This window comes from Hippoglossus hippoglossus, chromosome 9 (assembly GCF_009819705.1).
Source record: "Hippoglossus hippoglossus isolate fHipHip1 chromosome 9, fHipHip1.pri, whole genome shotgun sequence".
NCBI classification, from domain to species: Eukaryota; Metazoa; Chordata; class Actinopteri; order Pleuronectiformes; family Pleuronectidae; genus Hippoglossus; species Hippoglossus hippoglossus.
Genome location: NC_047159.1, coordinates 1,724,333 through 1,740,621, shown reverse-complemented (window position 1 = coordinate 1,740,621; position 16,289 = coordinate 1,724,333). Strand labels below are relative to the sequence as shown.

Genomic DNA, 16,289 nt, shown 5'->3' with positions numbered 1-16,289 from the left:
AGTGGCCTGTGTGGGAGACAGCCTTCATGTTGAATGAATGTCAGAGGAACGACCACTGGGAGGGATGTCTTGATAAGCTCTGATGACACAAACCAGTGCTGAGCTCTGGTTTCTGTCTGTTTAATGCGTGGACCAGAAATGAATCTGTCAGGGTCAGAGCAGACGCCACATTCAAATATGCTGCGAAGAAGAAGAGAGAGAGAAGAAGAAGAGAAGAGAGGAGGAGGAGGAGAAGAAGAAGAGGAGGAGAAGAAGTTACAGGCAGACTTATTATATTTTCATATTCATGTAACCTTTTATGAAACTGGACGTCCAGGAAAGTTTAAGACGGTGCTGAGTGTCATGCTGAACAACGTGGTCAAACTAATCCGGAGTGTAATGAGAAGCGATGGCCCTGAAGGCTTTGGTGAAATATTGATAAATGTTGAATTAGTAAATATAATTGTCTTTAAAATTATTTCTGATATTTGCCTTTAAACACTGGATCTGAGGTCTCTTCTGGATTCACAGTCTTAATGTTGTTCGTAAAACGTCCACCAACTGAATGTGGTGCAGATCTGTGAATTCTTTTCACTTTTAACTCTGTTTTATGATGAATTATTTATGTTATCAGATCACTTCCCTTTTTTTGTATTTCTACAATATGAGATAAATGAATATGAATGTAAAGATGAGAACGTAGATATATATACGAGCTGGGTCTAAAATCTTTCAAACACGGACGGTCTATGAACCTCTTCACTGTCTGTGGACAAACGGGCTCCACAGGATATAATGACAGTGTTCGATGCTTCAAACACACCTGGTCTGTGTGGAGGTTTTAATAAAGGGACAGTGCGTCCGTCCTGAGCAGGAGGGACGTGCAGGCTGGACTGAGGACAGGTCGTCCGTCTTGTTCCTCTGTTCGTTCACGTGGATGAAGCACACGACAACACGACGTTAAGAGTCAGGATTAGAGAAAACAGAAAAGATAAAGCTTGTGACCTCGACACGTCAGAAGTGTGTGTGTGTGTGTGTGTGTGTGTGTGTGTGTGTGTGTGTGTGTGTGTGTGTGTGTGTGTGTGTGTGTGTGTGTGTGTGTGTGTGTGTGTGTGTGTGTGTGTGTGTGTGTGTGTGTGTGTGTGTCACAGAGCTGACGGTTCACAAGCTACAGTCGATCTCCTGAAAGACGAAGAGGAGAATCTTCTCATGTCCGACGAGCTGCAGTTTTGGACTCAGGACGTTAACTCTGGGTCTGTTTTGTGTCCGGACAGGGAAGATGTTTGAGGACATTAATGGACGAACTCCCTCATGTTGCTGTAAACATCGGCTGTAGATAAAGATGGACTCTTCCTCCTCTTCCTCCCTCTTCCTCCCTCTATCCTACCATCCAAAATAACCAAGATACGAAGCTGCCATCTTCCACATCTGGAGCCAGAGTTGTCAATTATGACATTTCACTTCTAAAGCTTCAGATAACTAATTAAAATCCAAATGATCAGAAACATGAACAGGAACAGCAGATGTGTACTTTGACTTTGTAGTTCGGCCCATCAGGTTACACAGAGGAGACAGTGTTTAGGGCCTGTATTGCAGCCACCACCAGGTGGCGATGGAGACGTCCATCTTTATTTAGTTTCTGGTTAAAGTGGATTAATTACATTTGTTAATCCATGAGCCAGATTGACGTGAGCGTGGCACGATATGATCTGTACTACACATTCAGCAGGACGGAGCCAAAGGAGAAAACCAATAAATACAAATAAACATCCATAAATCTGCTCAGTTCGGAGTTTTATCCCGTATCTCGTTAGTGTCCCCGCCTCCCAGGGACGACTCAAAGGTTAGCCCCGCCCACTGGAGCACAAAGCGACCATCCCTCCTTCTCCTCGCCGCTCCTCCGGGGGAAGACAACAGGGAGCCGCTGCAGCTTCTCAACCGTGACAGACCGCTTCATAAAGGAGACGACAGCCAATTCCCCGACTCTATTTCCACCTCCAGGATGTGTGGGTGATTCCATCATCCCTGGCAGCGCAGAGCGTCCGCCCACGCAGCGATTTGTGTATCTGGGCACAAACGATGACGTCGACAATCAGTCAAGCTCTGTGATGATTATGAACTCACAGATGAAAAACCTTGGCAAACCTCTGCCGGAGCTGTGAGATATTAAATCTTCTCCGCAGCGTTGATTGGTGGTTACATAATCCTGCTCAGTATATGGTTATATATTTGTTCCTTTGACTCACGGTGAAACACGAGTGATATGTACAAGCGTGATATTCCTCGTCTCAGCAGTAAGGGAATTAGAATCATGGCCATTTGCTTCTCCTGCTATTTAGTCGATGTTGATGTATCTTCAGAAAATGACACTGGAATCAATTCAACTTTTTACATCGGCTGCACCGGAGCGCCGGACTTTTTCACTGATGAAATTACTTCTAAAGAATATTCAGTCTGACCTTTAATTAGAAGTAAAAATATGAAGATATCCTAAATACATTAAACATAAATAAATAAATAAAACACACAACTAGAACAATGACTAAAATGGCCTCTCTGGCACTGTTAACAGAAGTAGTTCAACATTTACCTCCTCGTTCACCGTCTGTATGTCAGTGTGAGTGAGGGGGGGCGGAGCCAGAGGAGAAGAGATGAGCAGGAAACACAACTCGATCAGATTAAGAAACAGACAAAGACACACCGGTGCCACCGAGGACATTTCTTGTCACACTTCATAGGTTTGTTGGTCGCTCTCAGGAGCCCTGCTGCTTCTTTACATTACAGAAACAGACTCTATCCTGCTGCCTTTCACCTCATGCCTCTTACATCTGACATCCCAGGTCTTGTTTCCCGTGCCATTTGATGCAGCAGTGCAGTGAACTGTCTGCACCTTCCTGTTTGGAATGGGCTGGTTGCTGCTTTCTGTCTGAACCTGTGAAGGTGACCTGCACTAATTGAGAAGAAGAACTCGTCAGGACCCTGGAGCAGCGTCACTGCTGCTGCACAACGTTTGTTCAGTGAAGCTCGTCTCAGTAGTCGGAGCCCGAACAGGACAATCAGCTGTCGGTGCTGTCGCTGTAATCCTTGAGTCCTCGTCGCTGCTGTTACAGAGCTCTGGTTGCCTGCTCTTTATTTTATTAATATTCACGTGTTCATATTACACCCTGATAGAAGATTGATGTGCAGCTCACTCATGTATGGAAGGTCGAATGGGCCAATCAGCTTGTTCTCCTCCTGGTCGTCCACTGTCTCAGGATGAGTCTTCTGTCACAACTGTCCTAATTAACGCTGATCAGACACTTCTCCTCAATGACCAGTTCATTTGGGAGAAAATTGACTTTTTGTTCCTCAATAAAACCTGTCGGCTGTTTATTGATGCTGGTTCATCAATGAACTCTGTCCCTCAGGTGGTAAATCCATCAACACACCGCGGCTCTCAGGTCAATATCCTCCAATCTGTCGCAGCTGGTTTGTTGATTCCTTCCTATTGGCTTTTAATTCACTTTCCTTCCGGCTTATTTGAGCCTTGAGTTCTTTTCTGAGTTGGACAAAAGCTTTAATTGTGGCTGATCTCACTTTCACATTGAAGATGCTGCCGCTGACGTAGCATCTAGATTCCTGGGCCCTCTTGTGTTCTCGCTGGCTCACAGGATTTTCAGGTACTTGGTCGCTCCGAGCATCTTGGAGAACTTTACAGATTCACTCCGACTCAGTGTCTTTTGTCTCTTCATGCACTGGCTCCATGCTGTTCAGACCGGGGCCCTGTGGGGGGGGCCACACTGTCTGCTGCAGGACTCCTTTATCTTTCACTGTGTGCGAGGTGGTTGTCCTGCTGCAGATTGTCTGGGACCAATCAGACGCCTCCCTCGTGGCATTGTTTGATGAGGAGGAACCTAAATCTGCCTCAAGCTTCTGTTGAGAAAGCTCCTTGTAATATAAAAAGTAAGTCATTTCCCTATTTCTGAAAGACATGTGGTGAAGCCGACCCCCAGAGTGCTGCTGGAAACTGTCTTTTCATGCTATCGGTGACAAGAAGCTGTCAAAACATGTCCAAGACCCGTCTCTGCTAAATCCGACTCACTCTGACATCCCACGGTCTTCTCATACAGTAACTTATTCTAAATAATATGAGACACAACTTTCTGACGCTCTTCAGGAGGAAGTACAAAGCACCACGATAAGTAGTGAAAGGAAAGGTCGGGTGTAATTTGCTTCACACACACGTAGGCATGAGTATCTAGTTTTCAACTCACAGAAAAGTGTAATTGTGAGACTCCTCCTTGTCAAGACAGGTATTGTGTAGTAAAGTGTCCTGATGTCTGACGTGGACGAGGGACATGAGCAGTGGGGACACCTCCTGTTATTGTCTCTCCACCGCTGACAGATTGTGATTTGACTGCTCCAACAGAGAAGTGTTTTGATTTGGAGCCATTTATCCACGTGGCCCAGATCTGAAGCTTTCTCCAAATCCTGTTGATTACGGAACAGGAGATCTGTGTCACATGTGAGGGGGGGGGGGGGATCTGACTTTATGCCCTTTCAGCTGCAGTGTGCAGTACATGTCTACGTGCCTTGAAGTATCAGCTTTTATTTCAGTACGACAAACAAACTAAGCTGCGTGGAAATGCCTCCAAGCAGCCATGAAATGCAGCGTTAGCCTCACTCGTCTGTTTCCGTGCAGCAGCTGGAACACAAACCTCCTCTGACTCTCTGTTGCATGAAGGAGGAGGATTGAGGGTTTTTCTCAGCGAGTCTTGGCAGATGCACCGACGAGCGTCCGACGGACTGATGGATTCAGACAAACACCGCGCTGACCTGGGAACAGCACAGACTGGATGTCTGACTGCTGATTTTAACCTTTGCCGCGCCAGCGGCTCTGCAGAAACTTGGCCACCTCGTAATGTGTGTCATGTTGCATAATCGGCCCTGCCAGCCAAAAGGGTGAGGCACTGCTGTGTCTGTGGTGTGTGGAGCTCGCGAGTGTAAACACACAGCAGGCCTGATGGGTAATGCATCAGTCAGATGATCGTTCCCGAGCAGAACTCTGCCTGTTTGAGACGTTTGAACCGAAAACGCTCCGCGAGTCCAAACAGCTGCGTAGCGTTGACTTGTTTGACTCCTCCGCTGAAGGAAAGGTTCACAATGCTGAGCTTCATGCAGAGTGACAACATTCAGTGGCCTGAACCTCCGGCCCCGCAGATATAAAAGCGCATTCTGGAAGTGCAGCGCATATCTGAGCTGCAGCGGACGGGAGAAAAAAAAGCAAAGAAAATATCCTTTTTGATTAGGAAAAGAAAGTGAGCCAGTTCCTCTTTGCAGTGAAGTCGCGCACAAGAGTTTTATTCACTAATAGTTCTTAATGTTCCTTGTTGACTTAGCCAAGGCTTGTTGCAGAGGCTTGACCCCAGAGCTGTTAGTATATGGTCTGAGGTGCAGCAGGGGAGGCGCAGCGAGAAGTGCAGAGCCAAGCTTTTCCTTCCAACTTCTCCCCTCAGCAGTGCAGGGCTCAGCTCTGTGCGCCGTCCCGGAGCTTTTTATTGATATTTATGTGTTTAAACCTTTTTAATCATGACCTATATAAACTCAAGAGGAGCCCACATTTTCTGTTGTCGTTTCAGGTGGACATTGAGAGCCATTCAGCGGCGTGAGGTTTTATTTTAGGTGGAGCGCGGACTCCTCGCCGCCTCCTCAAAGCCGTCGGTAAATGTTTGCTCTGTTCGGTGGAGCAGCACAAAAAGACAGACCGAAAATAAATTGTCGAATTGTTCCTGAACTCGGAGTCAGTTTCACCTTCCTCTGCCCTCGACACCCGGCAGAATCTCCCCTTCACCTCATCGTCCCTCGAACCTTTTGTTTTTCACTCGCTAAAATGTTATTCTTTTTTTAAATTGAACTCCCTAACCCTAACCCTAACCCCTAACCCTAACCCTTTAACACATCTGAGGTTGAAAAGTGTAGAAAATGAAACGTACTGAGGGTTTAACATCGGAGGTGAGAGATTTATTATCACGTTAACTTTCTAACCCTCGAAATCTTCTATTTATTGAAGTTAAACACTCTTGAATTACACTGAACTTCTTCTCCGAGGGTGCGAAGCCTCTCAGTGCCTCCGTTTGCGAAGCGCAAGAAATTAACTTGTGTGTTTCTTTCCCCCTTAAAGTTCCTTAAAGGCTGGGGATGAAAATGGCAGGTAACGATGACGAAGGTTTGCTCACATTTCTGAAAGCAAACACACCTTTGAACAACACCGAGGGTGAAAGGTGGCAGTGTACCGGCTGAATCCAGACCTTTTTTCAACGTTGCAGTACCTCAGCCTTTTTTTTTTTTTTTTTCTAAACGAAAGCACGTTCATACCGACCTCCTTAAGAAGTTTAGACTGAAAGAGACTGTTTTTGAAAAACTGGAGCCCTTCAGCTGAATCCCATATGTTTTTGTTGGCAGACGAGTGCTGTCTGCTTGGCCGGGGCTGATGTTGGGGATATTAAACTGATGGAACACAGGACTCTTGATCCCTCTTTTCTCGAGGGTTGTGTTTAGGTACAAACTGGCTGAGCCTCTATCAGACACCTGCCATTGTCGGCTCTGGATAGCGGAGGCCCCCGAGCGCTGGGGGACAAAACAAACGGGTCGTCGTGAACTCGCCTGTTTTCACAGTTCTCCCTCTCGTTACGGGAGCGAAGCCAGATAATCATCTTGGAGACGTTTCACCTTCGCTCCGCCCGGAGACGCATGTTCCTCTGTCTGAGGAAGAGACGCCTGGATGGTCATTTGTGTTCTAGGAGTTTGAACACGGTTAGAGGGAAGTTCTCTGTGTGCATCTGTTAATCAGATAATCACATGCATGCTCTGGTCCGAGCATCAGCTCACCTGAAAGTGAACTGTTGTTTTATGCCGCAGATCAAATGAAATCTTAAATCAATAGAGAAAGCAGATCCCTTTGAGGTGAAACTTTAGGACTTTCACCTGTTTTGTGTGTGGGTTCTTTTTGAGGCAGTTTTAATTAAATGTGCAGTGAATCAGATTTTAACGACCTTGCAGCAACTTGTGACTTTATCTCCGTCCTTTCATTCAGTGTGGAGCACTCGGGACTTTATTACCCAATTACTCAATTAGTCCTGCGCTCCTGAAACTTTTAAAACAAAAACTACATCCAGGTCGTCCTGACATCAGCGTGTGCTCAGCAGGTAGAGGGCACAGGGTGGGTGGTTTGATTTTCAGCTCCTCACGTCCACATGTCCGGTCGCCCTTGAGCAAGACGCTGAAGCCCAGAATGCTCCCAACGGTCAGGACGCTGCTTTGCACGGCAGCACGGCCATCGTCTGTCAGGGGGCGGATGGATCAGAGGCAGCGAGTCAAGGTTTGACGATGTTGACTTGCTTGGTGCATTGGATTGTTCTTATTGCAGCTGTGTAGTTTTCCTCCAGCTCTGTTCTACAGAAAGTGTCTGATGTCCATCATCAGACACCGTGGGCTGCGCCAGAGGCCGGAATACAGAGGTCAATCAGCAAGTGACCGGGAATCAATGCCAGCGCTGCGGTTCAGATGCCCCACAGTCCACTGCAAGTGTTTCTAAAGCCATCGCCTTTCATCATATTGAAGCAAATGACCTGCATCATTGATTAAATAACAGACGGGAGCGGTCACAGACGGCGGAGCAGGACTCCGTGTGGAGCCGAACAGCAGCAGAGGAGTGAAGGTCAGGGATGAGCATTGATTCTGGAGCCTTGAAACACACGTGAAGTCCGTCAAGTGCTATAGATGAAATGAATCTGTCGGCCGCGTTCAATAGTTTAATGGAGCGGAAACTTTACTCAGTTATTGAATGAACACATTAAAAACGTTCCTGAGTAACAGCGTCAGGAATCTGCTCTCAGGGAGTTTTGTGAGAATCACGACGAGACGACGGAGTCACTGCTGCCAGTTTTAAGATTTTGACTTTAGAACATCATCAGGAGCAGCGTGGCAGCGAATCGCTCATTTAAAAAATATATAAAAAATAGTTATTAAACTGGTTAGAGCTGCACAGGAACTTTCTGAATGATCTTCACACTTTAACAGAGATTCTGCTCTTTTGTGTTTTCAGTAACTCTTCCTGCTCATTTTGAATATATCGGTGGATCACTCGATTTGTAAAACCCCACTAATGAGGAGGAGGTTCATTCCATTTATATTATTGTATTTTTGGATGATTCCTCTGAGCAGACGCCCGAGGCATAAACAGAAGAATCGCCTGCTTAGAGCCCCAGTGGCCACTAGAGGGGCCCCAAGAGAGCTTGAGCCGCCCCACAATGGACTTAATGGGATTTGTTCTCATACATGTGAACAAAAACACGATTAACGAACTGGATGAACAGCGTGCGACTTTCTTACCTCAACGATTGCAGCGTGGGGGAACTGACCGATGAGCTGTTTTCAGACTTGACCTGCGGGTAAAATCCGGAGACTTGGCTGCGGAGTTTCTCCAGAGTTTCTCTTTTCTCACGTGCACGTCGCAGCAGGAAGGTTTTCTCCACGGACGCGTTCACAGCAGCATCAAACCCTCCACGTTCTTCAGGTGAGAGGTGGAGCAGCCGGGCGCAGCAGACAGGAAGTGACGTATTAGCTCCACGTGATCACGTTTACATCACCTGACACCGTTGCTGACTCCTCACATCTCCGTGTGAGTGTGCGTCTTCGTGTTTTATTGTTATTTAGTTTATTTTTCAGCTGTCACACGTCAGCCACAACTGATAAAACCAATAAAAGGTGTGTGATTGACGTTAGAGCGTGTGAATGATGAATCATCGACTTTATCTGTAGTATTGGTGGCACCAAGGCGTTGGGGGCCCCTCAAAGTAAAAGCTGCTCAGGGCCCCTGTAAAGACCTGGTCCGTCCCTGCACTCTGCTCAGCGCTCAGCTCCTCAGGCTGCACAGTTCTGTCAGGACAGATAATTACATGAGACCACTGCAGGTAAAACAATCATCATCCTGCACTGACGCATGCAGCAGTCGTCCACATCGCTTCTGTTTACGAGACGGGTTCTTCCTGAGTGAAGGAATTTTCATTTTGAAAAGACGGAGTCCACAGTTCACTCCTTTTATTCCTTCATCAATTGTCTCGTCTTCATTTCTCACACAGACGAGGACGTTGAGACTCTTCTCCGGTGATTCACTGCTTTTAATACCACTGGTGGATTTATGTAACGTCCCTGAGTGATTAGGAATTGAAATGTGAAAGTGATCAAATCTTTAGTTGGATCCGTATGTGTCTGATTATTGAAAAAAATAAAACAAAAGAAAAAATAGCCCAAAAATAGATGTGTGCAGCCCAGGCTTCAGAGACATTCCTCTGTCCTCTGCTCAAAGCCACAGTGACCCGAGACGGATCCGTAAGAACTGTGTCACGGACGTGAGAGGTCACGGTGACGGTCCGTTACAGCTACCCTGCCCCCCCCCCCCCCCCCCCCCCCCCCCCCCCCCCCCCCCCCCCCCCCCCCCCCCCCCCCCCCCCACCCCCCCCCCCCCCCCCCCCCCCCCCCCCCCCCCCCCCCCCCCCCCCCCCCCCCCCCCCCCCCCCCCCCCCCCCCCCCCCCCCCCCCCCCCCCCCCCCCCCCCCCCCCCCCCCCCCCCCCCCCCCCCCCCCCCCCCCCCCCCCCCCCCCCCCCCCCCCCCCCCCCCCCCCCCCCCCCCCCCCCCCCCCCCCCCCCCCCCCCCCCCCACCACCACCAGAAGCTACAGAGTTCAGGCTCTAATGAAACCTTCTGCAGATCTGGATCATTTCCCCCCAGAGGCCTCGACTTCTGTTCGGAGCAACAATGATCTGCAGCACCAGACAGCCGAGGGACCGCAGACCTAAAAATACCACTCGTCATATTTCTGCGGCAAAAGTAAAACGCAAACAAATGAAAGTGTGTTTTTCTCGCTGTGGTAATTAGATTCTGATCGTTAACATAGTACGACAAGAGAAACACTTCAGTTTCCCTTTCTGCTCTTCACGTCGGAGAGAATCTGTGTGTGTTTGTGAGAGTGTGTTTGTGAGAGTGTGTTTGTGAGAGTGTGTTTGTGAGTGTGTGTTTGTGAGAGTGTGTTTGTGAGAGTGTGTTTGTGAGTGTGTTTGTGAGAGTGTGTTTGTGAGAGTGTGTTTGTGAGTGTGTGTTGTGAGAGTGTGTTTGTGAGAGTGTGTTTGTGAGAGTGTGTAGCTCATGCACCTCTGACGTCTAAATATAGTAAAAACTCTTTCAATGATTGTGGGTTGATTTGGTCACGATTGGATGAAATGTCCCCTCTTGTCCAATGTCCATTACAAAGAGACCGTGAGAGTTCTGTCATTAACGTGGTTTCAGGTTCTATCGAGACGACAAAATACAATCACAGGAACACGGCACAGTGGTTTTTAGATTAAATGAAACAGGGGATTTGTTCTATTTTCAGACCTTATATCGACGGTATTAGATTATTAATCAATTATAACAAATAATTAGTTGCAGCCTTTGTTGTATTGTAACAAAGGTTTTTGCTGGATGATGCTTTTCTACAGGATTAACAAAGTCTTATCTTTTAAAGAGATTCTGGAAATCATTGATCTCGACCATATTGATTCGTTATGCGCTGCTGGCCCAGTTTTTTTTAAATCAGCAATCAATGCCGTGTCAGTTGTTGTATTGAGGAAGATCTTCATTACAAACCGAGTGAGGGGTCTTTGTGTGGAGCAGCTTTGAGTGACACCAACATGTCTCATCTCCTACATTCATGCACGATGCCAGAAGGCCCTTTAATGGACTTACATCTTAATTTACCACGAGAGTCAACCTCCGCTCTTTTTAATTCAAGAAGAGATTTTTCACAATAACGTTTCCTAACTGAAGCACGACCTCCCTGAAGATTTACATCTCCCGCTTGTGAGTCCATTAACGTCTGAGGCGATCGGCTTTCTTCTCTCTGTCTCCTCCTGCGTTCACGGGATCAGTGAATCACGTCGTGGCTGTTGTTCATTGCTCGTTTCGGTTTAATTTGAAAACGCTGTTTGCCTCCAGGTTTGCTCGTGGACGTGTCGCTCGTCTCTCGAGGCGACGTTGTTTGTCTGTGAGCTGAGGAGTCGACGGGGCGGGAGAGCAGCTCCGGGTACAGTGACAGGATGTCCTTACACGGGTAATCTGCTGAGCTCCTCTTTTTATACTGGTGCCAGTGAAGAATGGATCATTAGAAATAAAAAAACTGTAGCAGAGCTCCCACATATGCTGACATATAGAATATCTAAAATCTGTCTCTGAGCTGTGTCGGCAGGTTTTAGATGAATTACACGATGCACAATAAGATGAGGAGGAAAAACATGGTGCCGGTACGTTACGTTATAACTAGTCTGTCACTCAGCGGCGCTTCAACCTCCACCGAGGCCCAACAGTCCGTTAAAAGTCATAACCATAGATATCAATCCTTAAATATGATTCTTCATCAACATCCATGAACGTTTCTCTCAGAAATCAATGAAAATCACAATTGCAAAGATCGCTGATGCAACTGGTTCAGTTTATCTGTTACACAACTCAAACACCGTCTCATGGTAACTGTGTAATTGATCTGAAACCATTCAAATCAATAGAATCTGTCACTTTGCAGGAGACACTCTCCTCCTCTCCTCCTCCTCTCCTCCTCTCCTCCTGCTCCTCGTCCCTTTGCTGTCAGATAACCTGCAGCTGTCAGATTCATGACCAGAGCGTCCTGCTGTACTCTGATCTACTCTTATCTCCAGTATTCAGATTCTCTCTCTCCTCCCCGCTGACGTTCATTTAAAGCGTCGTCCTGATTCCATCACTAAAGCAACATGTGCTTGATCACAGGAACCTTCACCGTGCAGCCATGTTCCATTTTCCAATTTATTTACCTGTCGGAAGATATCAACTGTGAAGAAATGTTATTTCATAGGTGAAACGCCCAGATACTGTCGATAAGTGACGGACAGGGACGAGAGGGGCCCTCCAATTTAAATGCAAATTGAAAAATCATCACTTGTGTTTTTGCTCAAACTGTCCCACTGTTATTTATTATTTCTTCTACATGTGTTATGTCAGAATATGAATTGGAGACAGTTGTAAAGTGTATTTATTCAACTGCTAAATTAATTTGACCTTAAATATAACCTGGTGAGAACGTGTTGACTGGATGTAAACTGGTCGTGTAGCCAGAAGAAATCTGATGCAGGTTTGACACAATGACAATCGATCAGTGAACGTGGGGTTTTTAATGGCAGCAGGATTTCAATACGACATGTAAACTTAAATCAAGTGTAGCCTGGGCAGCAGGGCATGTAACTAGGACAGGGTGTGTGTGGGGGGGGGTTTGGTTCGTCGGGGGCTGTGGGAGTTGGAAAAGAGTTCAGTGTGCGTGTTGGTTGCACGGCACCATATGTGCTCAGTGCAACAGAGAGTCAGTGAGGAGGCCGGGGCGAGGGACGGCCTGTGGGCTGCAGCCGAGGAGCCGGACTCCAGCGAGCGAGCGACCAAACGAGCTGGAACAAATTCCTCTGGAGCCCAGTGAGAGGTGGCTCTGTCTCTGCACAGGTGCACACCGGCTTCTTTCTGCCAAGGCAACCCGCTCTCCAATGGACCAACGGGATTGTTAAACATAGACTCATTAGCGCTGCTCCTGTCCGACTGGATGCTGCAGGTGATTGAACTGAGTGTCGCGCTGCCCAGATGAGCAGATTGTCCAGATTTACCTTTCACACTCACACAGCTCTGAGGCTCTCAGTTGTTTGCAGAGGCCACCGGCTCCGTAATGACAGAAAACACCAGCAGACGGTTCAGCAAAGTGGAAATTCCATCAACCGGCGGCTGTGTGTTTGGATGCAGGCTTCAGGCGTGCGGCGCCGGCTTCACCACATCATTTAGACATGATGAGCTTTACACTAAGTCTGCTGGAGTCTCATTGTGTTAGCGGCGTCGTGCCTCGTATCCCCCCCCCGCCCCGTCACCCACGGACATGACTGGCTTCATATTGCAGGAAATCTGAGTCTGGCAGGGAGCGACACAGAGCAATCTCCTCCCAATGTGTCGCTAATGACACAGAGTTCCCTGACCAGCGGCTGCGGCTGCCGCGGTAAACAGCCGGTGATTGTAAACACAACCGAAGGTTCAGGTGAAGAATCAGAACGACATCGAGAGATCCCAAAACAAATCAGTGTCCGAGGAAACAGATTCGCTCCAGAACAAATATTACGTTGGATCAGATCTTAGTTTGTGTTGCTGTATAGTTATATACAATATATACGATATACGATATATCCTTATAGTCTGAATGTTTGTCACTGGAACTGGAGAAGTTCACATGAAGCTGCATCAATTTAAATACTGACAAAGAAAAAACGTCCTTGGAAAAACAGCCAAATGCACAATTCTCTTAATCTGTGACCTTCAGCATCATCGCTGAATAGATCATGAATGATGTGACATTAAGAATTATTTTGCCTTTTTCTGTCTGACTCCGGATCACAGTCAGATTTCAGTATTATAACACCGGCGTTAACCTTCAGACTCGTCACGCCGCTGACATCCTCCTGCGTTACACGACCGGTCGGCCTCCGAGCTCTTCTGAACAAAAACTACCGGCTGCTCCTCGAGCCCACGATAAAAAAACCTGCGTGACCGTGTCTTTCAAACTGTTGCACCCAATTTGTTAGATGCTCTCCGCTTACCGCCGAGATCCATGAGCGCTCGTGGTTCGCTGCTTATTCAATGCATTTAACTGTCTGTTTCCTCACCTGTGTTCAGAGGTTTTATTCTTGTTTTTCTTTCTGTACCTTTCAACATCTTTCACCTGATGTAAAACACTTTGTGATGTTGTATCTGTCCTTGTCTGGTGTCGCAGGCTGGGATGATCCGCACCGACTCCGATGAGTACTTCATCGAGCCTCTGGAGAGAGGAACTCAGGAGCTGGAGGACCGAGGCAGGGTCCACGTGGTTTACCGCAGATCGGCCGTGCTGCAGGGGCCCTCGGACATTTCTCTGGACTACCAGCTGCAAGGTAGGACACGCAGCAGCAGAGCGAAGCAGGTTACAAGCTCGTAACTGTGCGACTTCCTCTTGGGTTGTTTCTGCTACAAGTGGGGAACTCATCCCAAACGAGCTTGTGAGCTGTCGTACTGACAGTGTCGGCTCCTCATGTTTTCAAAAAGTGGTGAAAGAGTTCCACTGTCTTCACGTGGTGCAACATCCAAGTCTCTTTCATGGGAACTAAAAACTCCCTGGTGCCTCGTCGCTCATGAAAGACAAGCTCCTGTCGCCTCCGCAGGTTTTCTTCATGTGACGAAGCACGTGGGGGGAAATACCAGGTTCGAATTTAATGTAAAACTCTGTGAAGATCGAGCATCATCTGCTCCTTCTATGTATTACTACTACTACTACTACTAACTACTACTACTACTACTACAGTGACGATGAAAAGGAAGTGTGGGAAAGAGAGTCAGGGAATGACGTTCAGTAAATGTTGCATCGGCATGTGGTCTTCTATTAGCACACCCCTACTATTATTAACGTTATAATTATTAATGCTTAAAGCTGTGACTGTTTTCTGTAAATACCCAGTTTGGACTCTTAATCTGTCGAATGTGTCACGTTCATTGTGAAGGAGATTCACGCTCATGAGTCACCAGGAGAAACCTTCTCTTGTGTCCAGGAGCTTTCATGTGACTAATTACAGTTAATCAGCTTTAAGACTAAGTGAATGTATCTATACATATATATATATATATATATATATGTATTCATTTATACTCAGTATATCCACCTGTATTTGAAGGTCACACACAGGTGTTATACCTTTATTGTCAATGTGTGAGAAAACATTTTGGGTTTGACTTTTCTCTGCAGCTTCTGACAAACATTACATTTTTCATTTTCTTAAAAAACTCATCTGACATCGGAGACATTTGTCCTGATGCTGTAATGGAACGATTTTCACAGAGCAAAGTATTTTCAGGCAATCACACAAACTGCGTTTCAGTTTCTCCTCGCTGACACACAGGTCCTACAAGCCGCTGCAGGATTATTCATTATTGGGATCATTTATTATTTACCCGACAGTTTAAGGAAATCCTGATTGGATTTTTGTCGGATCGCGGCAGCAACTGTAATCACATGATTGATTTGATCTGTATTCATGAACGGGGAAAAGTTTGGACTGATGTGACAAAATAGCTGCAGAACTTCAAAGAGCAGCGATCACTGCTCAGGTTCTGAATATTTAATAAGTGTCAGATAAATATATGAAACATGTCGTATGAAAAATATATTATGAAGGTGAATAAATTGTCTAAAATACATGAATATGAAACAACGAGCACATTGAATATTTACCGACCCAGTGTCTGACAGGGGTTGAGTTTAGGGAGTGTTGGTGATGTGGTGACGTGGCTGGTCGGCTTTGAAACTTCACCAGTTATCCTCACGTTGTCCAAGACTGGAGCCAGTTGAACCCTCTGAATGTAAAGTGACAGACACCCACTCACATCCACACCCACAGACGAGTGAGAGGCTCCAGTTAACCCAGTAACCGAGTCTTTGGACTGTGGGAGGCCGGAGTCACAGCAGGAAACCCCACGTAGCAGCAGAACCAGTCATTGAGTTGCTGGGAAGCTGTTGTTCACCATCAGAAACCAGTTCCTCAGGTCCTTCCATCTGCTGCTGACCGGAGAATCAATGAACGCTTCTTTTCTATTGGTTCTTCTGCAAGTTCAAAACGAATTGAGGTTATGCTGATTCATATTGTCCCCAGGAAATAGCCCCATCCTTATGGCTTATGACCTCAAACAGTGGGAACAACTCACTGAAAGACTGTCAGCGTGTGGATGTTTCTACTGATCATAAACTTTTAGTATTTTAATGTTAATGATTGTTTTGCATTTAGATTTAAACACCTTTATATTTGAGGTTGTCCCCCCCCCCCCTTGCAGTATTGTGCAAAAGGTCCATTTCCAGGATGGAACATTCCCATTAAATGTTGGTGGGGAGACGGGAATTTATTTTGACTTTATTTAAAGTTGTGAGAGTTGTGTTTCTTTTACATCTCAGCGGAGGATTCATGGATTTAGATGACAGATATTTATGAGGCTGCGCAGCTTGATTGAATTTAAGTGAGTGTTGACCTCAGAGTTTTCTATTTGAAAGAAGAATTAGCATCAACACAATTGTTGCAGCATGTGAATTTAAATTGGCTCATGGTTTTGTATTTATCCTGCAGTTTCATATTTAAGGAGGATGTTGAAGCGTATTGTTTTACTTCCGCTCTACACCAGTATATTAACATATCACACCACGACAGACGTATGATCACTTT

At 46.5% G+C, this 16,289-nt stretch overlaps 1 protein-coding gene across 4 annotated transcripts in view; it reads left to right on the top strand.

Annotated features, from left to right (window-relative positions):
* adamts3 (ADAM metallopeptidase with thrombospondin type 1 motif, 3) overlaps positions 1 to 16,289 on the top strand; it is a 105,180-nt gene that overhangs the window by 10,611 nt on the left and 78,280 nt on the right. For all 4 annotated transcript variants that reach the window (XM_034596021.1, XM_034596019.1, XM_034596022.1 and 1 more), the window contains exon 4: positions 13,823 to 13,979. In XM_034596021.1, coding sequence (XP_034451912.1) covers positions 13,823 to 13,979 — 157 coding nt within the window. The remainder of the gene's footprint in view (positions 1 to 13,822; positions 13,980 to 16,289) is intronic.